The sequence below is a fragment of the Mastigoproctus giganteus genome, chromosome 1 (assembly GCF_048544385.1).
Source record: "Mastigoproctus giganteus isolate SK-2022 chromosome 1, ASM4854438v1, whole genome shotgun sequence".
Taxonomy (NCBI): Eukaryota; Metazoa; Arthropoda; class Arachnida; order Uropygi; family Thelyphonidae; genus Mastigoproctus; species Mastigoproctus giganteus.
The window spans coordinates 266,620,284-266,645,463 of record NC_143575.1 but is presented as its reverse complement, the minus strand read 5'-3'; the positions used below and the strand labels follow the sequence as shown (position 1 = coordinate 266,645,463).

At 37.6% G+C, this 25,180-nt stretch overlaps 1 protein-coding gene across 1 annotated transcript in view; it reads right to left on the bottom strand.

Annotated features, from left to right (window-relative positions):
- Positions 1-25,180, bottom strand: part of glu (structural maintenance of chromosomes 4-like protein gluon) — a 256,802-nt gene that overhangs the window by 9,563 nt on the left and 222,059 nt on the right. Inside the window, exon 26 of the mRNA XM_090377488.1 lies at positions 15,241-15,424. Within this exon, the coding sequence (XP_090233614.1) occupies positions 15,241-15,424 (184 nt within the window). The remainder of the gene's footprint in view (positions 1-15,240; positions 15,425-25,180) is intronic.

Here is a 25,180-nt window from a genome sequence, read left to right as displayed (position 1 = left end):
CTACACATTCGTTGCCACCTAAGTGACGTAACAGGGCTTACCATCGAGAAGGTGTGCATGAGTGGATTTTAGGGAGGCAGGCCAACTGGACTTCTCCTAAATCTTCTGTAATAGAGAGATATTGGATCCATCAGTGTTTTAGGCTGAGTGTCTGATAACACACAGGATACCTGTTCCCCTCTAAGCTTCCTTGCACCATATGGCTAATAATAATAATAATAATATCTTAGTTTCCTCAATCTCCCCCCCAACATTGCTACTGTCACTAGTTCTTTGAATACTGCGCAAAATATCGGAATCACTCAGATATTCAGCTACTGAGACCATGTAAATAGAGGAGAAATTTACTTGAAGGCATGGATCACTCACTTCTCCGAAAAACATACGCCCGTTTGTCAGAGTAAAGGGGAACCACAACACAGGTTGACCAGAGGCTATTATCCATGTCGGGTATCTTCTTAATCCTCTGACTGGCTATGGAAAGCATATTGACTAGCGCGACTTCTCGGAATGTGGCTGCATAAGTTTTACGGACACCACTAATGTTGTGGAACGGTAATCTCTTTCACCCTTAATTCGCGCTTTCTAATTACCTAAAGGCCACAGATGAGAACAATGCATACAAAGTTGTCTCTCCTAATCTTTTCGTTACATGGAAATAATTTTTGTTCTACAGAAACTACTGTATTTTAAATGTAATTACCAAGGGATTTTTAAAAAAATTGGTATAAAGAAGTTGGTTAAACAGAGGTCCGACTGTAATTAAATCAAAATGAAGCAATTTTAAAATACATAACCGATCGATTGCACCATTAAAATGCTGGGAATGGGGACCCGTTCGCCCCACCGTAGTTTCGGCTCTGGATACTCAATAATTGCGCATTTAGGATTTCATTTGTAAAATAAATGATCGTCTCAACACTGGGCTCGCAAATTTTCAAAAAAAATAACAATGGGCTCTCGCGAGCCCACTATAGCTCAGCACTGAATGGAATCTTTTATTCCACACTCCATTTTAAAATGTAAACCTTGGTTTTCCAATAAATCTGCTAAGGCTGTTCAAAAGAAGAACATTGCATATTGTAATTGGCTTGTTTCCAATTCTTCAGTTTCATTTTCTGCATACACCAAAGCTCACAACAATTGTAAAGCAGTTATTAATCAGTCCAAACCAGATTTTGAGTAGAAAACTTGCTTCTTGCCCTAATAGTCGCTGAGCATTCTGGTCTCTTGCCAAAGCTATTGGTGGCAACTTTTGCCCATTTCTGCTCCCACCTCTGTCAAAACCAGATGGTTCTGTTGTCACTTCAGCCAAGGATAAGGCTGACTTGCTAGCATCCCATTTTTCTTTCAACTCGTATTAATGATCTTGGTAAAACACCTCCCAGCATGCCCCATTCAATGCCTCCTGTGGTCTTCCGTCGCCCCGGGGGTGACGCTGGGGCTAAAGTTCGGAAAGCTATATATTTTGCTTGCTGATTAGTAAGTGCTGAATATTCTGTGTGATACGCAGGAGTTCTTGCTTCCGTTGCCCAAAGCTGATTGCCAGTGTCTAGGCTCACACCTCCTCGTGGTCAGGGGCGGGCAGGTAGGGGTGAATCCCCTGCCTGGCTAAGTTGAGCCTGATTAGGGGATGAGGCTTCTTGTTTATCTTGACTCAAGAGGGGAGTTTCAAATTATTCTCCTCTTGAGGTCCTTGGGGCATTTCTGTGCCATCGGTTTTGCTTGTTAATTGAGTTAAAGTTTAGCATTTCCGTGCCCTTTCGGATTTGCTTTATAGTTAAAGTTGAGCATTCTGTGCTATTGGAATTGATAAATTAAAATCGAATTGAGTTGAGCACTCCGAGGTTATGGATTGCAAAGATAACCAGTTGAGTTGAATTGAGTTGCCTTGTTCAAGCTAACTATAGTTACTCCTGGGACCCCACCCGTTTAACTTGGGTGGTGGAGTTTTTATCACGTGGATAGATTTTCGCGTGTTTTAATTTCCATTAAGTTCGGTCTGGATCTGAAGCTCTTTGCTCATTTACAATATTGTGTAAATATTGTAAATATTTAATTGTTCCTCATTTTTAGGTGCAACTTTTAATTGTAAATAACTGTTTTTATGTATACAATGTCTTCATCTAGTGATGAAGATGATATAACTGATAAGGAATCGTTGATGGTCATGGACGGGGTCACTGATAATGAACCTGAAGGGTTAGTGTCGGAACAGTTGGTAGCACAGGTACAAGAACCAATTGGAGATAATATTTTTTCGGGCAAGACTTTGCAGCGGACCCCAATTAAGACTAGATCGTTGTCTCTTCCAAGTACTTCACATACTCAAAAGGAATCTAAGAAAAAGAAGAGGAAGCAAGGGGAAATGACCTCAGATTGTGGTGGCTTAAGCGATAGGGAAAAGACCAAAAAAAAGAAGAATATAAATAAAGATAACGTTGATGAAAACTTTGATTATATTTTCAAGGCTAGAGAACGGCTTAAAGAGTTTCTCTGGGACACAGATAGTAATGCACCAATGATAGCGATAAAAACAATATTGGACATTTGGGATATTGTTGAAAAGAAGGCGCATCAAGTACATGTTGAGAATGTGTTATTAAAGGAAAAGCTGAAGAAGAAAGTGGATCGTTATGAAAGTTATTCATCTGTAGTGTCAAAGAAAGTGGAAGAAAGAGTTAGTCTTCCAAAAGTTATGATCGTAAAAGCCACCTCGAGTAGACATAAAACTAGTGATGAGGTAAAAGTTGATATATTAAAAGAGGTAAGACCTATGTTAGCGACGGTTAAGGTCAGAAATATAAGACCTATTAGAGACTGTGGGGTGCTTATAGAAGCAGATACAACAGATGACCTTATGAAAATCAAGACATGTTCCAAATTGCAAGAACTTGGATTAAAGTCTACTGTGCCGAAGCCGATCTATCCGAGGATTGTCATATTTGATGTTGAATCGGACATTGAAAGAGAAGAACTTCTGAGTCAAATTTGGCAAGGAAATTTCAAAGAAAGTTTAACTGAAAAGAAATTTAAAGAGTGTGTGGAGATATTAACGGTTAATAAAAATAAAGACTCAGTTAAATAACTGGATACTCCGGGTGAATAATGAATTGTGGGAAAGATTAAGTGATAGAACACATCTATTTATACGGTGGTCCGCCTGTAAATTTAAAGAAGTTTTTGCTGTTGTTCAATGTTTTAAATGTCTTATGTTTGGCCATGTCGCAAAGTATTGTAAGAGAGAAATGCTTTGTGGACACTGTGCAAAGTCAGGTCATACATTTAGAGATTGTGTAGACCGAAGTAATGAGCCTACTTTTGGAAATTGTTTAAAGAAGGGAGTGAAGGCTGTACATGTTGCGGTGAGCAGGGAATGTCCAGAATATATTAAGGCGACTGACAACTTTAAAAAGAAGATTAATTATGGATAGAAATATTAAAATTTTGCAACTTAATGCACAACGTTCTAAGGCAGTCGCCGCCCAGTTGCACAAAGCAATGGAAACGGAGGACGTGGACATCGCCTTGCTGCAGGAACCTTACTCTGTGGATGGTCAGGTGAGGGGATATCCTGTCGGATATAGAATTGTTTATGAAGGTAATAGACCTACAACAGCAATTATAGTTAGAAATAAAGAGTATGTGGTAACTAGAATAAAATCTATGTGTAGTGAGAAGTACTTATGCTGTGAAGTGATATGTAATATTGTTAGGTTTTATTTTGTAACAGTGTATTGCCCACCATCTGAAGAAATAGAGCCATATATAAGTTATTTAGAAAAGTTATACAGTGTTGGGTTCTTGTGGCGTGGTGGTGTCCATTGACTCCAATGCTAACTCTCCCCTATGGGGTAGTAATGTCTCTAATGATAGGGGTCAGATACTAGAGGAGTTAATTGCTGCCTCTGGGTTAGAGGTGGTTAATGTTTCAGGGCATGGACCTACCTATTTGTCAACGCATGGACAGTCATTTATTGATTTGACGATGGCGACTTATTCGGTCGTGCATAAAATTAAGGATTGGAAGGTGATCGAGAACTTAACTACTAGTGACCACAATGGCATTTCTTTTGTTATTGAAAGTATTGATAATGTGAGAAAATGTTATGATATAGATAGATTTAAGATAAATAGTGCGACATGGACCAGATTTGACGCTGAATTTGAACAGAATGTTATACAGGTGGACTGGACTCAATTATCATCGGAAGAAATGGTTAAAAGTTTAACTGAAATGTTACAAAAGTGTTGTAATAGGTGTTTGAAGAAAAGGAAGGGTGTAAATAGGCCTGTGTTCTGGTGGACAATGGAGTTGACTCAGAAAAGGAAAATAGTGTTTAAGAAAAGGCGCCAATTTCAAAGACTTAGGAGATCTGGTGATATTGAAATGTGTGAAATCGTAAAAGATCAGTATAGAGTTCTCAGACGTGACTACGTTCATGCCATCAACAAAACTAAGATTGAGAAATGGAGAAAATATGTATGTGAGCAAGGATCTAAGGATCCGTGGAATTCTATTTTTAAATTAATTAATAATAAACGGCAAATTTTAGATGTTTCCTGTTCTATAGGAGTAGCGGAAGATGAGACTTTGACATGGGAAAGGTCTGTAGACCGGATCCTGGATGACCTCTTTCCGGATGACCTAGAAGAAGAAAATGATTTGCATAGGCAGATTACTGAAGCAAATAGAAGGTATAATTCCCTTACATTAGAAGAACCTTTTACAAATGAGGAGGTTGGGAATGCCGTGTCCCTTGCAAGGGATGGCAAATCGCCGGGCCTGGATAAAATTGAAGTTGTTGTAATAAAAAGAACTTATGAAAAATTTCCTGAAGTTTATACAATAATGTATAATAAATGTTTAGATGAGGGAGCTTTCCCGTCGTGCTGGAGAAGGGCACAAGTTAAATTATTGATCAAAAATATGGATAAAATGTTAAATGAGACCAGTTCATATCGTCCCATTGCTCTCCTTTTGGTCATGGCAAAAATTTATGAACGGTTATGTGTAAACCGATTAATGATTAGTCATAATAATAAAGGCCTAGCATCTAGTAAACAATATGGTTTCAAGAAAGGTCTTTTGACTGAAGATGCGGCCTATAAATTGGTCCAGATTGTGGAGAGCTGTGGGAAGAGATATGCGCTGGGTATTTTTGTTGATTTTAAAGGTGCCTTCGACAGATTATGGTGGGGGAGCATCCTTAATAGGATTAGTAGAACAGATTGTTCCAATAAAATATATTCTGTGTTTAAGGATTATTTTAGTGAACGACAAGTTGTTGTTAAAACAAGATTTAGTGAGGTGAGCAGGAAAATATATCGAGGTTGTCCTCAGGGCTCGGTGATAGGCCCTTTTGCTTGGAACATGGTATTTGATGAATTTTTGAATGAGGAAATAACAGATGTGGAAAGTATTGCCTATGCAGATGATTTGGTTATGATTGTCTCTGGAAATGCCAGATCACAAGTTGAAAGTAAGGCTGATGAGGCTTTAAGAAAGTTAGCAGACTGGTCCAAAAAACATAAGTTGTTAATATCTAATGAAAAGACTGTCCAAATGTTATTAAAAGGAAAACTGAGTACGAATCGGGCTCCTACTGTGAGGCTTCTGGGTGATGCAGTTCGTTACGTGAGAGTAACTAAATATCTTGGACTCAAAATAGAAGAACGGTTGTATTTTACCGAACATGTTAAGTATTTAAAAGAAAAAATTCGGACACTGTATGCTAAGCTCCGGAGGTTGGTGTGTACTGAATGGGGGATAAAGGGTAGAGCCATAAATCTATTATATGAATGTTTGTTCCTTCCAATTATAACGTACGCCTCTGGGGCTTGGGTGCACAGGATACCAATCATAATAATTCAAAAACATTTGATCCAAGCGCAAAGATTCGCATTATTAGGAATAACTCGAGCATGTCGAACTGTCTCCTCAGAGGCCTTGCAGGTGGTCTCGGGCAAGGTCCCTGTTCAGTCAATGGTTTTGTTGGCAGGTCTGCTGTTCCTAACAAAAAGAAATATAAATAGAACATATTTAGGTATAACATCTTGTCCTGATTATACAAGGACTTATTCTAAATTAGATGTAAAATTGGAAAAGAAAAGGATTATGAAAGAAATTTTAATTAAATGGCAGGAAAATTGGGATATGTCCGATAAAGGACGACAGACCTATGAGTTCTTTCCGAGTGTAGAAATTGTGGATATGAAGAAGAAACCATGGCTACAGTTTGGATTGAACTCGATGTTTCTATTGACTGGACATGGACTCGCCTTGAGGCTAAATCAGTTGGGGCTAGTGGACTTTGTCATTGTGGTAGTCCAGAGACATCATTGCATATTATGTTTGAATGCATAATATATGCTGATTTGAGGCATGAATTAGAGATGTCTCTTGGAAGTCTGGAGAGGGGTGGTCTGTGGATCATGTTTATGAATAAGTGTTTCTTCTCATATTTTAATAAATTTGTAGTTATGGTATTTACTCGAAGGAAAAGGATACGGGAAGATAGTAGAGGCCCGTCTCCTCATGGAAGGGACGGGAACTCCCATAACTGAGATAAATGGATTAATCAAGATTAATCTTTCTTATGGGAGGCCTAGTGGCCGATTTAAAGTTTTTAATTAATTTGTGTTGAGTTGTGTTATATTATTTTGATTAACAAAATATTTTAAATTAGACTAGCAAAAATTACCATTTTCATGACATTAACCATGGATGGACTTCGGTCCAGGGAATGGTCGTCTGAAAACGGGAACTTAATGGAATGTGGTCTTCCGTCAAAAAGGATTTTGATAAATCTTGATGCTAAGAAAGCTCCAGCCCTGATGGTATTTCTCCACTTGTTCTCAAAACCCGTGCTCCCGAACATACTCCTGTTCTTTGCCGCCTTTTTTCACTTTCTTCTTCCAAAGGTGATTTTCCTTCTGCTTGGAAATTTGCTCATATCCAGCCAGTTCCTAAAAAGGGTGACAAATCCCTCCCATCCAGTTATCATTCCATTGCAATTACTTCTACTCTTTCTAAAGTAATGGAGAAATCAATTAACTCTTAAACTACCTAGAAACCTTCTGTCCGATCAACAATCAAGAGTATAGATTCTGTCAGTGTCGATCCACTGGTGATATTCTGGCTTATGTTACCCATTTATGGACAAATTCAATGGAAAAGTTTGGTGAAACACAAGCAGTTGCTCTTGACCTCACAAAGGCTTCCGATCGTGTTTGGCATAAAGGTCTTCTAAACAAGCTTCCACTTATGGTTTGCCAACTGTTTTTTGTAATTGGTTATCTAGTTTTCTCACTGAGGGTGATCGTAGATGGCTCTCCGTCTTCCAACTTTTCCATTAATGCTGGTGTCCCCCAAGGTTCAGTTCTTCTCCCCACTCCTTTCCTCTTGTATATTAATGACCTTCTTCCACTGACTGTAAATCCTATCTATAGTTTTGCCGATGATAGCACATTGCATTCCACTTTCCATTTTGAGAAATCTTGTCCTGCTCAATAAGCTTCAACTTCTCGAAAATCTGCTACCAATTCCTTAAATGCCAATCTCCAGGTAATTCTCCAGTGGGGCAAAGACAACTTAGTAGATTTAAATCCTTGTAAAACTCAGTCTTGTCTTATATCTTGCAAAAAGGATTCTTCTGCTCCTATGCTGATCTTTGGTGACACTCCGATTTCTAGGCAAGATGATATATCTGTTTTGGGGATTACCTTGACTTCTAATCTCTCTTGGCACAAGCACAAAACAAATATTGCTTCCTCTGCATCTAAAAAAACTTTGTTTTCTCTTTCGCTCTCGGCATTACTTTTCTTACAAACAGCTGTTCGCTCTGTACAAATCACAAATTTGCCCTACCATGGAATATTGTTCCCACATCTGGGGCATTGCCCCCCAAAACCTCTCTCAGGCTTCTAGATTCCATTCAGAAGAGGGCAATTAGGTTAATTAATGACTCCTCTCTAACAGAGTCTCTGCACTTGCTGTCTCATAGATGTACTGTTTCTGGTGCATGCCTTTTCTACAGATACTTCCATGGGCACTGTTCTTCTGAACTGGCTTCTATAATTCCCGCTCTCTTTTTCAAAACAGTCTGGACACGTGCCGCCACCAGCCAACATCCATTTACTGTCCAACTTCAAACTCACAGAACCAACTTTTCATCTTCCTCGTTTATTCATTCAACTGCCATTTTTTGGAACAACCTTCCTTCATATGTATTTCCTGAAAATTATAGTCTACAGAAGTTCAAGTCTAATGTGAGCAAATATCTTCTTCCATATTCTCAACCTCCAACCCAAGCATAGTACTAAAGGTTCTAATACCTCTTGTGTTTAAAAAAAAAAAAAAAGGCTGGGGGGGGGGGATATTGTGCTAATACACCCAAGCATTGTAATATTACACAAAAGAATCTATCAAAAAAAAAAAAAAAAAAAAATCTAATTGCAAGTAGTTAAAGCACCAGATATAGATGGCATTTACTCTAATATACCGAAAAAGGCTGCAAAGAAATGTGCTAAACCTTTAATTGTGTTGTTGTTAGATTCAGGAGCAATCCCCTTGAATCAGGAGTGCCAGTGTCTTCTCAGTACAAAGGGTGGGGGAGGACTAAGAATCAGATGAACCAGTTAATTTCACCTCACTGGCAAGGAAAGGTCATGGAGCCTATGGTCAAAGATGCATTGCATTACAAGGTTATCTTGATAAGTATAATAACTTAAATGGACCAAAATACAGATCTGCAAAAGTGAAAATCTTGTATCATCTGATAAATTACTATGATTGGTCATATGGAAGCTGGATACAATTTTGATATTATATACTTAGATTTTAACAAAGCATCCAAACGGTTCCACATTGGAGATTGCTGTAAAGCTGGAGTCTACTGGGGTTCTTTTATACGCGATTCCAAAATTAGGGGCCAAAATTTCAATTTATGGAGAAAGAGGTTTAGACTGGATTATAGGACGTTTTCTTTTGGCCAGTGAGTTGATAATTACTGGAATAAATTGCCTCCATGGGTGGTTGAAGCCGACAGCTTGGGGAAATTCAAATGTCAGATGGAATGGTGGAACAGTTACCCAAATAGGTAACTATTCCACCATAGGTAGTATTATTTCTATTTATTATTATTATTATATGATGAAGCACTCAATAATAATATGGTTATAAATGTTTCCCTCTGCTGTTAAATACATTAATCTTTCTGGACCGAATATTAACGCTGAAAAATTAATAAATATATAATTTAAAAGACCTCGTCTCATTTCATGTTGTGACTGGCATTCAAGCGGTTAAAAGATACAAACAAGCCACAATGCATAAAAAATTTGGGACTCTGAATCAAAATTGCTGTTTCAGAACCACATCAAGCAAAAATTATCATGAAAATATGAAATCTAAGGCAAAATCTTTTTCATATCTTTAGATCAAAACATTCTCCTTCCCCTGTGTGTAAAACCTATTTGTCTGACATGGCTCTGAAATCTGGACAGGCTGTTGCTCCATCCTTTTGGTTGAGATATGAATCAATTTTAAATGTGATTATCATTTTACCACTTTTAGGTCTGTCATTTATGCAAATCTCAATTGGTCTTCCCTGGTGAGGATGATTCATGTTAAATCCATCTTTGCCTTTTATTTTAATCTCTGGCAAGCACTTTATGAAATAAATTTATTAAAAACAATTTATGAAAATCTCAACCGAAAAGTATGAAACAATATGAATTTTTAAAAAAGCTGTTAGTTGATTTTTTTTCAAAGCAAACTTATGATACTAAAATATGCCCTAATAAAATTGTATACAGGTAGCTGTAGCCGATAGTTTAAATTTACTTGCTGCTAAGTAGATAACTGTGCTAAGTATACTACTTAGCACAGTTACAAAATAGTATTATAACAGTATAACCCCTCTCCAAATCTTTATTCTAGAGTTAAGATTCATAAAAGGAAATTTAAATTTACCTTTAAAAAGGTGTACTGTGTCTTGCAAAGCTCAGTATTAATTTATTGGGAAATTATCAAATAAATTGAACAATTTATGCAAAAACCTTAGGTGGAATTGTGCCAATTACGTTTGTAATTTTGATTTAGTGATCTAATATATATTTTCTTGGTTTTATCATGTAGCACTGTATTTGAAATAATGCAACAGTAACTTCACTCTTTCACAACTGCAGAAATAAAACAGGTAATGAATAATCTATAAATCATTACGTAAAGAACACTTTGAATGAAACATAAACTGCCTCACATTTAAAATGGAAGAATTCTTTATTCTGAATTGGACGTCTGACATCACATACACTGCAGAAAACAAAAACTCCCCAAAATAAATTAACCCTCAGGTAAGCTGAGATAAGTTGTCTGCTCTCTCTCGCTTTTAAGGAGAAAATAATTAGAATTATCCTCGCAGATTTTAGAAAATCTATGTAAGTATATAATGACCTATCTGAAGCTTAGAAATCATGCAAATGATACATTCCTGCCTGTAATATAAGCACAATTAAACCAAACTACAATGACAGCTTTGATCCCACATCGATAAATCCAGAAGTGTGCAAAACATAGCACAAACTTGACTAACTAAATCCAAAGAAAACTTGACTAAATCCAAAGAAGAAAAACTATACTTCCTATAAAACTGTAGGAGCTGATTTCCAGAAATATTTCAGTAAAACCAGAAAAGTTGACAATTAAGCCAATGTCATGGCAGACGACTAGCCAACAAGCTAACGTTCTTCAGTTTTAAAAGTACCATAGCAATGGGAAACTACCCTGTAAAGAAAGCATATTTCAAGTAATCCAATGATGAGCGAGCTAGTGAAGTCTGAAAGATCTGGCAGCTACAAAATTATCACACCATAACAGAATTCTGATGGTGATGTCGGGCCCAACAGGGGAAATGTCAGGACTTTCCAGGTCGTCAACATGTGAAATCAGGACATGGAACTTACAAACATGTTGGAATGTGTAAAGTTGGAGAGTGTCAAAAGAGAAATGCACAGGAATGGTATTGATGTGCTTGAAGTGGCAGAGACAGGATGGAGTGAAGTGGGCAAATTTGCAAGTGGAGACTATAAAGTTGTGCACTCTGGAAGTAGTGGCTGACAAGGTGGGGGGGGGTGGCGGCATCAATAATTATGACAAGAAGATTCACGAGAGCACTGGCAGATGTGGAATTGTTGGACATAGACTTATCATGGTCAGATCTGCGGCATATCCGGTAGACGTAGTGATTATACAAGTTTATATGCCAACCTCAAATAGTGCTGAAGAATTTTAGTTGAGGATACTTATGAACAAGTTGGGGGAATTAATATACAAAACTAGATCAAGAGACATGATAATTGTGGGGGATTGGGAAGGGAAGGAAAGACTGTGTGGAACTTTGGGATAGGTCAATGCTTGGTGGAGTTTTGTACAGAAGAGAGAGTAATGGTAGCAAATACGTGGTTTAAGGCACCACTCTGCAGAAGATATACATGGAAGAATCGTGGCAGCTCACAAATGTACCAAATTGATTACATCTTAGTTAAACAGAGAAACCATAACCAAGTGAAGAAAGCAATGTCCTATCTAGGAGCGGACGGAGATTCAGACCACTCACTTGTTAAGATGAATGTGGAACTTACACTGAAGCACCTGAATAAAAGGAAATCATTCATGAGATAGAACATTAAGAAATTTTTTAATCCTCATTACCCATGGCACTAGAAGAACAAACAAGAAAACATGGAGGAATATGGCACTAGAAGAACAAACAAGAAAACATGGAGGAATTATATCTATAGATGAATTCAACATAGCCTTAGTCTCTTAGCAACAACAAAGCACCAGGAATTGACAACATACCTGCAGAGCTTTTACAATACAGTGGAGAAAATCTGAAGAAAGCCTTATTTGAACTGATAAAGACGATATACAGGGATAAATTTGAACTGATTTTTATTTATTTCGTATGATGTGATCAATACACAAAGGAACCAGTTTTTTCTTGCTTCCTTCGTGTATTGTGGCCGGGATATCCAACCAACCGGTTGGTTCGGCACCATTGTGATATCCAGCCCGAGGCAGGAATCGAACCCGCGACCTTTGGGTTGCCAGGCAGGCACTTTACCTACCCGGCTAGCCCGACCAGCATTTGAACTGATAAAGAAGATATACAGGGATAAATGTTGGCTGGAGGAGTTCTGCACATCAATCATAATCCCCATACCCAAAAAGATGACACCAACTGCATGCCAAGACTACAGAACCATAAGTCTTATTACACATGCATACAAGATTCTGCTGAAAGTTATCAGTCCATATGGAGAATCATATTGAACAATTTCTGGATGACTCACAGTGTGGCCTTCAGAGAGGAAAATCGACAAGAGATGCTACTGGAATGTTGTGAGAGGAAAATGTAACACGGGAAGAAACCTGTGTGCTTTGTGGATTCTGAAATGGTGTTTGATAGAGCAATCCCATTGCTTGAGAAAATTGGATGCAAGATGATTATTGGACTGATCTATGACTCTCAAATATATTGGTACAAACATTTAGGGGAGGTAGGTAACATCTAAAGGAATGGGAATCGCATAGGAACCCATAACCGGAAACGTCACAGGAAAGTAGTAGCAGAGGCACAAGAAGCAGAAATGACACAAAACAGCAATTAGTAGCAAACATTTATTTGACATAATATTAACAATGGAGTACGAGATGGATGCATTTCATGATGTTACAACAGATGTTCGAAGGTTCCAACCTGAGACGCGATGCATGGGTGACACTGACGCAGCATGGATCGGCGGACACGGTCGAACACACCTGGAGTTTCTTTGACAGTAGCAGCAGTGCAGTCGAGTTTCGCCACGAGATCCATTTCCCGTCTCCAAAGGCGATTCATACACGATATGAATCAAGGCTCGATAAATCAAGTGAGCGTGGGGGCCAGGCAACGGGTCCACCACAGCCAATCCATCGACGCCCAAACCGCCTGTTCAAATGGTCATAAATACCTTCCATAATGGGCAGGCGCCCAGTCATGTTGAAATGAAATATTGCGTCTCCATTTGCTGGAACATCGTCAAGTAACCCTGGTAGAACTTGTTCAAGAAAGATCTGATATTTAGCGGAGTTCATGCGGGATGGTAACAGGTATGGGCCGACTAAGCAGTCACCGACCATACCTGCCCACACATTTATTGCGAAGCAACGTTATGTTGCATGGGGGCGCACACGGTGTGGGTTGTCTTGAGCCCACACATGAGCATTGTGCCGATTGAATAAGCCTTCCCGAGTGAAATAAGCCTCATCCATGAACAAAACATAGGCTGGAAAATTAAGTCTTGAACACTTTCTTGGAGAAACCACTGCACAAAAGCCACACGTGCAGGATGATCTTGGGGGAACAGTAACTGAACCCTTTGGAGATGAAAGGGGTGTAAGGAATCGTCGTGCCAGACACACTGTACACTGCAACGAGACACTCCTAAGGCAGAGGCAATGGCACGTGTGCTGGTAGTAGGATTATTCTGGACGGAATTCAACACACTTTCTTCCATGGCGGGAGTTCGCGTCGAACGTGGTCTGCCCGCACTACTCCTGTTACCTCTAAATGACCCATAATCGCACAAATTTTGATGCACAAGGGCAAATAAACGGTGGTCCGGTACATGTCTGTCTGGGAAGTGTTCTCCATAAATTCGTTGAGCGGCTCGTCCATTGCCCTCTGCTAATCCATACACTAGGTGTATGTCTGCCAGCTCACAGTTCGTATATCGATGCATGCTCTTCGTGTGGCGCCTACTGCTTGAATGAGTAAACCAGAAATCTTCCCTCTCGCAAACTGATGAACAGCGGCATCTACTGATTTACGGTGACGTTTCTGGTTTTGGGTTCCTATGCGATTCACATTCCTTTAGATGTTACCTACCTCCCCTAAACGTTTGTACCAATATTTTTGAGACCCCGTATAAAAGCCGAAATATGAAGATAAGAGTGAGGGGAGAACTGATAGAAAAACCTAAAATTAAAAAGGGAGTAAGACAGCAATGCTTACTCTCACCTGGATTGTTCAAGGCTTTCGTTAAAGTGATAATAAAGGAGGCACTTGGAAGTAAAAAGTGTGTGTGGGGGGGGCAAACCAGGTGAAAAGTACATACAGGCCATTAAGTCTGTAGACAACCAGGCCATACTAGCAGGCTGCCCTGCTACATTGCAAAAAATAAACAGAAGACTAAATAAGAAAGCACTGAAGTATGGAATGAAGATAAACGTGATGAAAACAAAGGCAACGGTGATTGGTAAGAGGTCAATTCCCTTCTGAATTGAGAAGCTAGAGTAAGAATAGAACAGGTAGATCACTTTAGCAGTTATTTGAACAGGACATCTCATGTCAAATTGAGATTCAAAGCAGAACTGCAATGGTAAAACAATCTTTCAAGAATAAAAATGTCATTGATTACACAGATGTCACAGGAAATTAGGAAGATAATAATGACATATATCTGGTTAGTGGCACTATATGTAGCAGACATGAATTCTTACAAAGAGAGACAAAAAGGGACTTGAGGCCTTCGAGATGTGGTGCTGGAGCAGGATGGAAAAAATTAAATGGACTGAAAAAGTATTAAATGTGGAAGATGTGTCCAAGAATAAAGGAAAATTTTAGGTAGAATAAGATCAACTACACTCAAATGGGTGGGCCATATGATTCGGCATGGTGGTTTGCTTCTGGATGCCACAGAGGGGACTGTGGAGGGAAAACGCCCTAGGGGAAGACCAAAAAAATACCTTCATCAGGATGTTGCTGATGAAGCAGGACTTTGAAATTTTGAGGAACTAAAACAAACGGCACAGGAGAGACAAAGGTGGAGACAGCTCATCAGAGGAACTGACCAACCACAAGATTGAATTACTGATGATGAGCATTTGATCATCTAATCTGCCTATCTAATACTGTGTTATTGAATAAATTTTTATTCTCTTTTAATCTTGGAGTATTTGTGATATTTACTTAATATCATCATATGAACTTTATTCAGAGAAAATAAAGTTTTATAAGTTAAAAAAAAATCTCCATATCCAGGAGAAATGCAAATTTTAATTAAATGAATGTGTAATAATTGCACTCTATTCATTAATTTTGTTCATATGGGGAGAAAGGATTTATCAGAGAATTCTAGAAAAAGTTTAACAAACATTCCATTCAAGCTAATGACAGTGCTTCAACCTACTTTTATGTAATTTCCAACGATGGACACATTCTTGAAATCCAAAGCAGCATCAATCTCATCCATCACATATAAAGGCGTTGGTTTATAATAATGCAAAGCAAAAACCAATGCAAGGGAACTTAATGTCTTTTCTCCCCCAGAGAGATTGGAGATATTTTTCCAAGACTTTTTAGGTGGTCTTACACTGGAAAAAGGACACACACACACACATATATATATATAATTAAAGCTATATAATTTGACATGAAAATGATTACACATTTTCATGTGTAATAAAAATTCTGAAAATTCAAGAAAAATTTTGTAATTTTGTAATGGTGATAATAAGCTACAGTTTTAACAAAGATGGATGATAAGACATGGAAATAAACAATTGAACAAATGAATGTTGCTTAATTAATTAACTCAATCTTGCTACATATATGCAATATCCAAATAATTAATTAATTCATACATGCTACTCATCTACTTTTACTTTATCTACCGAATGTATCATGAATAGTCAAACCAATAGAACTAATATCTGTGAAAAGATCTAAATCTCCCAAAAATTTCCCAATTAATTTCACACATATGCATGGCCTCAGTTCCTACCATAACACGTTCATTTCCATCTACAATCGCCTAAGCTCCAATTATTTTTCTGACAGTCTCAATTATTGGTTGCTTCAACCACTACTCATCCCAGTTATACTCTAATTATTTCCTCTATGATTCCTTTTGCTTAAAAGGTGGTATTTGTGCATAATTCTGTTCTGATATTCTTTACCAGAGACTTCCTAATTTGGAATCTCCTATTTTGAAAACAGGAGATTCCAAAATTTGTCTAACCACATTCTGTCACACTGAATTCCTTTCTTTGAAACTTGTCTTTCTGTAGTCTAACCTACTGAACAGTGAGACAATTTTCTTTGGTAATATTAATTAATGTCCAATGGAGCCTCACTCATGTAATTTGGCATTAAAAGGATGTAAAATGGGCTGATACATGTGATTTATACTACTCTAATCCTTGGTTGGATTACTGTTTTTAATCTTCTGATCTGAATATATTTGCCCAGATTGCATAAAAAAAAAGTAATAATAATAATTTAAAAAAATAATAATTAAAAAAAATAAATAGAACTAAATAAAAAGAATAATAATCTACAATAAAAAAATAATAAATAAATAAAATAATAAAAATATAAAGAAAGATATAAAAGACATAAAAAAAATAGAAGAATTGTGCTTTCCTCCTCACATAGGTAACAACCCAGTTGATTGATAAATTTCTTCAAACTGTCAACCTCAATTACCTGTGGATGCAACTTGTTCCAGTAATCAACAACTTGCTAGCTAAAATAAAACTTCCTACAATTCAGTCTTACCCCATAATATGAATTTATGGCCCTTAGTTCTGGAGTACTGTGTACCAGTGAAAATTTCTCCTTTATTCATTTCACTATTCCCTCTTAGAGCCTTATAAACCCCAATCAGGCCTCCTCTAAGGTGTCTGGTTGCCAGCTCTATAGCCCATATGAAATCTTTCCCTGTATGGTTTCCCCATTCACCTTTGAATCCTTAAAAAGGTTCAAAGGCTGCCCATTTTTGAATCCTTTCAAGAAGCTCAACTGATTTTTTTTAGACAAAGTCTCTAAACTTGAAAACAGTATTCAGAAAACAACTACCTTATACAGTGGGAGATTATGACCTCTGTACCTCTATATGATATTCCTGGCTACCTGTTTACACTGCTCAGAACTTCATATCTGTCCATATTATAACCTCCAGACCCAGTTCTTCTATTGTTTTTAATTCTATCTCCACCAAGGGTATAAGTTATTTTAGGATTGCTGTTCCCCAAATGCAAGACAAAGTGCATTTTGCTGCATTAAAAAATAGCTCCCACTTTTCTGACCATCCTTGAAACCCATTCAAGTCACCCTCATGGAGCGCTGCTTGGCAATAATCGTTAACAACTCTTCCAATCTTTATATCATCTGGAAATTTTGACACCATTACCTCTACTGCTTTGTCGATGTCATTTATGAAAATCAGAAACAACAGTGGAACAAGAACCAATCGTAAGGGGAACTCTGCCTCTGACATTGCAGGGATCTGAAGAATATCCATTAATAGTCACATAATATCATTAATAGTATCCATTAATCACAACCTTCTGCCCCATGGTCACCCTATGATCCACTTAGAATCTTGCTAATAATCCTAACATGCTCCAGCTTATACAGTAACCTCTTGTCTGGGGTCAAATGCCTTGCTAAAATCCAAACAATGTCAAATTAGCTAACAAGGTTGTGTATCCTTCGAATGCCATTTCTATCTAAATGTCGTTTCTATCTAAATCTACCTTTATGTACTGGCAATATGTTGGCACCATTACAAAGGAATCTCTCTCTCTCTCTCTCTCTCTCGAGTCCAATGATGCCCTCATAATTAACTGCAATAGTTTAATGTAGTCTCTGGCCACCTCCCACAAAATTACTGATATATGCCATCAAATCCAGGAGCCTCACTACCCTTTATGTTTGCCTAAAAAACAATCTGCAATTTCAAAATTGCTAATTTCATATGTCTCAACTTCATTCACACAGCCTCTCCTTACAATGAAAGACCTTTCATAAGTATAGACTGATCTGAGGTACCTATTCAATTCAGCAGCAATGTCAACTTGGTTATCCAATACTTTTCTGCATCCATTACAAGTGCCCGATCTATTTAATTTCCTTTTTCTTTGTATTCGCATACATGAAACATTCCTTGTCCCCATTCTTTGCTCTCTTACCAGTGCTTTCTCATATCAATGTTGGCTGCCCAAACCTTTTCTGTGGTACTATTACAGTTCAACTTGTAACTATTATAGGTTTCAGTACCTTTCATGCTCTGTAACTTTTCCATGCCAACTTTTTCTGCTCCATTAGACTGGCCAGTTCCACATACATCCATTTTGGCATCCTCCTCGTGCTCTATTTTCTTAATAGTATGTATGCATTTGTGGCTTCTGCAATTATTGCTTTAAAGGTATTCCATAATTCTATTGTATTCACCCTCCTTCTACATCTGCTTAATTGACAGATTCTATGTAGTGTCTTACACTGTCACACTGAAATTAAAATTCCTGCCTTTACTCTTAACTACTGCAACATACAGTAGACTCTCGATTTTCTGGGATAGAGGGTAAAAAAAAAAAAAAAAAAAAAATCTCGGATAATCGATTTCCCGGTTAATCCAAAAATACAAAGTCCCCAACATACGTAAGAGATACGTTCCAGGACTTCTTACATAAGTTGTGTTTTACGTAACTCAGGAATGACTAATAACATATTGCTACTACATTATTATTGACAAATCTGAATTCAGCACGATACTTGTTAATGTTTGACCATTTTCACACATCCTTATTATTTTAGTTTTCTGATCCAAATCGATTGCTTTCCTTTTCTTGGTACATTTCCTAGTTTTTTTTTTTTTTTTTTGTTAGTTGTTGGCACATCGGCTTCTGTGGCCATAATGCACCTCCCAAACTTTTTGCACTACTCTGATCCAAGCCTGAGGCTGGATTCGAACCAGCGACCTTTTGGTTGCCAGACAGGCACTTTACCCACCCGGCTAGCTCGGTCGGCACATTTACTAGTACCGCTGTCACTTATTCTTAGTCGGCACCACGATAAAGGTCAAAATGAAATTTTTTGAAAAGAACTTCACAGGGTTAAAGTGAAAACTCATATTTTACTAAAGCACATTTCTGGAGGTCACTACCATAAAAACAATTTACACTTTCCGGTTTATTGGGCTTTCCTGTTAGTGCAGGCAATTATAAACGGATAGCAAACTCGATTTTATTGCATTTACGATAATACCGATAACTGGAATTCTGTGGGATTATACGTTATTATGGTGAAATGTGTTCCCCCTTCACTGAAATCTTCAAAAAAAAAAAAAATAAAATAAAATAAATAAATTTTTAAGAATCTTCTCTTTTTCCTATTTTTTCCCTTGTTACTCCATATCTCACTTGTGCAATTTATGCGTGCCGTGATCGTCGTTATTGATTGCTTATTATTTTGTTTGTTTTAAATTTTGCAATCCTAAAAAAAAAAAAAAAAAAAAAAAAAAATTTGAGTGAAAAATATATTTTTTGAAAAGAACTTCACAGGGTTAAAGCGAAAAAAGAGAGAATTTACCATGCACTACTTGCATGTCCAATACGATGCTTCCCTTTATTTTTTATGATGTTGCATAGGGTTTGGTCACCAACATTATAATGGTCCTTAAGACATTTAATTACTGGATGTACCCTTTTCAAACTTTTGAATAATTTGAAGTTTTTGTTTAATTGAAAGCACAACTCTTGCGTTTGCCCACCATTTTCTCAATTTCTGAACAAAAAAAAAAATATATTACTATAAAAAAAAAATTCTGACATTCCTGACATAAATAATGAAACAAAATTTGTCCTTTTGCAGTGCAACGGAACATGACAATCGATGCACTAAAACAAGCCACACATTTGGTCTCTCTCTCTCTTTTTTTCTCTCTCTCCCAATGACAACTTATAACGCCACTTCTTGTCGCTTATTTATGACTTCCAAAAAATCTGTTCGTACCTATTCTAGTCATTAATTGAATTTTATGATTTTTTAAATTCATAATTTAAAAAAAAAAAAAAAAAAAATCATAAAAATTTTTTTTAGGTTTAAAATTTAATCTGTCCCGGTTAAACCGATTCTGGTAAATTGTTTTTTTTTTTTTTTTTTTTTTAAATGAAAACTCCAAACGCAAGAGGTATTAAAACCTATAGTACTTAGTACCGTGCTTCGGCTGGAGGTTGAGAAGACGAAAGAAGATATTTGTTGACATTAGACTTGAACTTCTGAAGACTAATTTTCAGAAAATGCGTACGAAGGAAGGGTGTTCCATAAAATGGCAGTTGAATGAATAAAGGAGGAAGAAAAAAAGTTGGTTCTGTGAGTTTAAAGTTGGCCAGTAAATGGATGTTGGCAGCACATGTTCAGCATTTTAAGTAGTGGATATTCGAGAAGTTGAAGATGATTGAGCAGGTCAAGGGTTCTCAAAATGGAAAGTAGAATGCAATGTGCTATCATCAGCAAAACTACGGATAGGATTTCCAGTCAATGGAAGAAGGTCATTAATATACAAGAGGAAAAGAGTGGAGGAAAGAACTGAACCTTGGGGGAAACCAGCATTAGTGGAGAAGTTAGAAGACAGAGAGCCATCTATCATCACCCTCAGTGAGCGGTCAGAGAGAAAACTGGATAACCAATTACAAAAAACAGTTGGCAAACCATAAGATGGAAGCTTGTTTAGAAGACCTTTATGTCAAACACGATCGAAAGCCTTTGAGAGTCAAGAGCAACTGCTTGTGTTTCACCAAACTTTTACATTGAATTTGTCCATAAATGGGTAACATAAGCCAGAATATCACCAGTGGATCGACAATGACGGAATCCATACTGGTGATTGTTGATCAGACGGAATGTTTCTAAGCAGTTTAAGAGCTGGCGGTTAATTGATTTCTCCATTGCTTTAGAAAGAGTAGAAGTAATTGCAATGGGATGATAAAAGAATGGGAGGAATTTGTCACTCTTTTTAGGAACTGGTTGGATAAGATCAAATTTCCAAGCAGAAGGAAAAACACCTTTGGAATAAAAAAGTGAAAAAAGGTGGCAAAGAACAGGAGTAAGTTCAGGAGCACAAGTTTTGAGAACAAGTGGAGAAATACCATCAGGACCTGCAGCTTTCTGATCATCAAGATTCGTTAAAATCCTTCTGACAGAAGACCACAGGAGACATTGAATGGAGTGTGTTGGAAATTATAGGAGGTGATTTACCAAGATCATTAATATGTCAGTTGGAAGAAAAATGGGATGCTAGCAGGTCAACTTTATCCTTGGCTGAAGTGACAACAGAACCATCTGGTTTTGACGGGTGGGAGCAGAGATGGGCAAAAGTTGAGCTTTGGCAAGAGACCAGAATGCTTGGCTACCATTAGGACAAGAAGCAAGTTTTCTACTCTTAGCCTGTTCAAAATCTAGTTTGGACTGATTAATAACTGCTTTACAATTGTTGTGAGCTTTGGTGTAGGCAGAAAATGAAACTGAAGAATTGGAAACAAGCCAATTACAATATGCAACATATTTCTCCTGAACGGCCTTAGCACATTTATTGTAAAACCAAGGTTTAGATAAAAGACGAAATTTTAAAGTGGAGTCTGGGATAAAGGATTCCATTCCTGCAAGAATAATTTCACTGACACGATCTGAGCAAACGTTGACATCAGAAGTTTTGAAACCGTAGTTCGACCAAGGAATATAAGAAACGAAATCTCTCAGGTCATCCCATTTTGCATTCTTGTAATGCCAAACAACACGAGGTTGGGAATAGCCATTAGATAAAGGTTCCATTTGAGAAGAGACAATCACCAAGTTGTAATCTGAGGTGCCTAAAGGACCACTCACTTTGACCGTGTGCTTAGAAGGGTTGTTTGTGAGAAAAAGATCAAGCGTGTTGGCTGTGTGGTTAGGATTGTCCGGTATTCTTGTAGGTAAATGAACAATCTGTGCTAGGTCATTAGTAATTGCAAAAGCCTCATCGTCTCAACCAGCTGGGTCGGTGTGACTAGAAAACGGAAGTCAGCTGGAGTTGTGAACATTAAAATCACCAAGGAAAATTACCTCACTGTGAGGAAAGTTGGACTGGAGAAAGTCAAGGTGTAAAGAGAGGAAGTCGAAGAGCTCCAAGTGTTTAGTGGGGTAAGGAGAACAATAGAGACAATGGATGAATTTGATACAATGAAGTAGAGAGATTTTAAGCCAGAGAAGATCGAAAAGAGGAGATTCCAAATTAACAAGTCTCTGACAGGGAATATCGGAATGGATATATGCACAAGTACAACCTTTGAGGGGAAAGGAATCATACAGCGAATAATTTGGGCAACTGAGATGAGCAGTAGTTGAATCAACTGATAACTGAGATTCTGTCAGAAAAAGTACATGGGGTTTGGCAGACTGCAAGTGGAAATGGACATCGTTCAGATTAGAACTGAGACCATGTATATTTGTGAAATGAACTAAGAAGTGTTTGGGAGGTTTAGATCTTTTCGCAGATAAGCTTACTCTATTAGTTTTATAATTCATGGTGTCATCATCGTTATCATTAGCCATTTTCAATCCACTGCAGGATGAAGGCCTCTCCAGCAACTTTCCAGTTCCTTCTGTTTGTGCAATGGCCATCCATTTACTACCCACAAACTCATGAATTTCATCTATCCATCTCCGCTGTTGTCTTCCAGGTTTCCTTCTAGCTCCTCTTGGGTACCATTCTGTTATTTTCTTAGTCCATCTGTCATCATGTCTTCGAGCTATGTGTCCTGCCCAATATCATTTCAGTTCTTTAGTTTTGATAAGAATGTCCTTTACTTGAGTTTTCTGCCTAATCCATGTGTTTCTCTTCTTATCTCACAGTCTGATTCCCAGTATAATTCATTCCATTCTTCGCTGTGTAGTTCTCAGCTTCTCTTCCATTTTTTTGGTGAGTGCCCAAGATTCACTTCCATAAGTCATGGTGGGGGGTATACATTGGATCATTATTTTACGTTTCAGACAAATTGGGATATTGCTCTTCAGTATGTGGCTACATTTCCTGAATGCTATCCATCCAAAATTTATTCTTCTCTTGACTTACAGTGACTCCACCTTTTCAATTACTGCTCCTTCAATCAGTATATCCCTTTATGTGGCATACTTGTTCATCATTACTTTTGTTTTAGTCATATTCATCTTTAGTCCAAAATCCTTACTAACTGCATAATTGATTAAGATTTTCCTCTAATTCTTTGGGATCGTGGCTTATGACCACAATGTCATCTGCAAATCATAAATGGTTTAGGTACTCTCCATTCACATTGACTCCTTTCTGCGACCGGTCTAATCTACTGAAAGCTTCGGAGATATTGTGTCTCCTTGTCAAACTCCTTTCTCGATTTTAAATTTCCTACTGACTTTGTCAAGCCTAATAAAGGAGGTAGCGTTCTCACACATTTTCTTCAAAATCATAATTTATGGGGTATCTATGCCTTGTGTTTCCAGTGCCCGAAATATTGCCTTATGCTGTATGGAGTCAAATGCCTTTTCTTATTCCAAAATGTCATTCATAATGGTGTTTTTTATTTATTTGCTTTCACCATTAGCTGTGATATTACGTGAAGGTGATCCATAGTTGGGGATCCTGTCCTAAAGTGAGCTTGCTCTTTCAGTTGACTCTCATCAAGTATTCTTTCTAATCTGTTAGTAATGACCCTTGTGAACAACTTGTAGATGTGGGATAACAAACTAATTGGTCTATAATTTCTAATTTATCTCCTTTCTTATGCAGCAAAACTATGATTGCATTATTCCACTGCTTAGGCATCACAACTTTTCTAATGCACTTTGTGAAGAGCCTTGCCAGTTTTTGTGTTATGTCTCTTCCTCCCAATTTTAACAACTCTACAGTAACTTCCTCTTCCCCCAGGGCTTTCTGATTCTTCATTTTCTTCAATGCATGTTCTACCTCATCAGGAAGAATATCGGGTATGTCGTATGTGTTGCTAATTTGAGATCCATCTTTCCCACTGTTGGCATCATTCCCTCACTCCTTGTATAATTCTCTATAGTAGACTTCTGCTATTTGAATTATGCCTTCTCTGCTATTTACAAGTACACCATCGTTATTCTTCAGTTTCAGTATCATTTGTCTTTCTGTATTACTGCTTTAAGTCCTTTGTTTTCCCTTAATGCTTGTTCTACTTTTCTTGTGTTAAATCTTATGTCCTCTCTGAGTCTTTCTAATGGCTTTGCATAACTCACAGGCGCCTCCGTAGCCAGGTGGGAAGGAGCAGCAGTGCGTAGCACACGCTTCTTGATTAGACCGGGGTTCGAGCCCGTCACCACCAAATACGGAGGATGCGGAAAGGTCAGGGAATGACCACCGCATATCCCGGAGCAATATGGCCTTAGTTGCTAATGCTCCTAAAATCCAAATAACAAACAAACAAACAAACAGCATAACTCAGTATATTCAATTTTCTCCTTGTCAGTGTTTATCTTGCTTTTTATATGTCGCCTTCGGTTCATCATAATAAGTGTTTCTTGACTAATTTTTTCTTATTTGGATTTCTTTTTCCCTATAGGTTTCTTGGGTTTTATCACTTTCAGAAAGTTGTAATATTTCTTGTCGATATCTTGGCCCTGCGCAGTCTGCCGAAGCTCAAATTTGTTCTTAAGTTCCAGTACATACTGCTTTTTCTCCTCTTCTGTTATCTCAAACATTTGTTCATTTTGTATTATTTGTATTATTTACTCCAGTCAGATTTTTCCTTTCCTACATCTATATCAAGTGTACATCTTACCAATCTGTGATCACTTCCAACATTTACCTTATTCAGAACAGTAACATCATTCACGACATATCTTCTGGTAGTGAGGATGAAGTTGATTTCATTAGTTGTTAATCCATTTGGACTCTTCCATGTCCACTTTCTGTTCACCCTTTTCTTGAAAAAAGTGTTCATTACTGACAATCCTTGGGATTTTGCAAAATCCACAAGTCTTTTATCTCTTTCACCAATTCCAAAATTTCCTATAGTTCCCCTTTCTGCGCTGTTGTGTCTTTTTCCAACCTTAGCATTGAAGTTCCCCATAATAATAGTGTAGTGGGTTTTGAGTATTTCCTTCGAGAATTATGTCTAACCGATCTAGAATGCACTTCGACATTCTGTCTCCCGTTTGGTTTTCTGGAGTGAAAAAACCCCAAAAATGCCTCCATTCAGTTCATATTCAGGTCCTTGAGGTTGTCACAGACATTCAATCAGATATGCCAGACAAGCTGTACTTGCTACCTGGGAGTCTAAAACACTGATGGAACTGATATTCGGGTGACA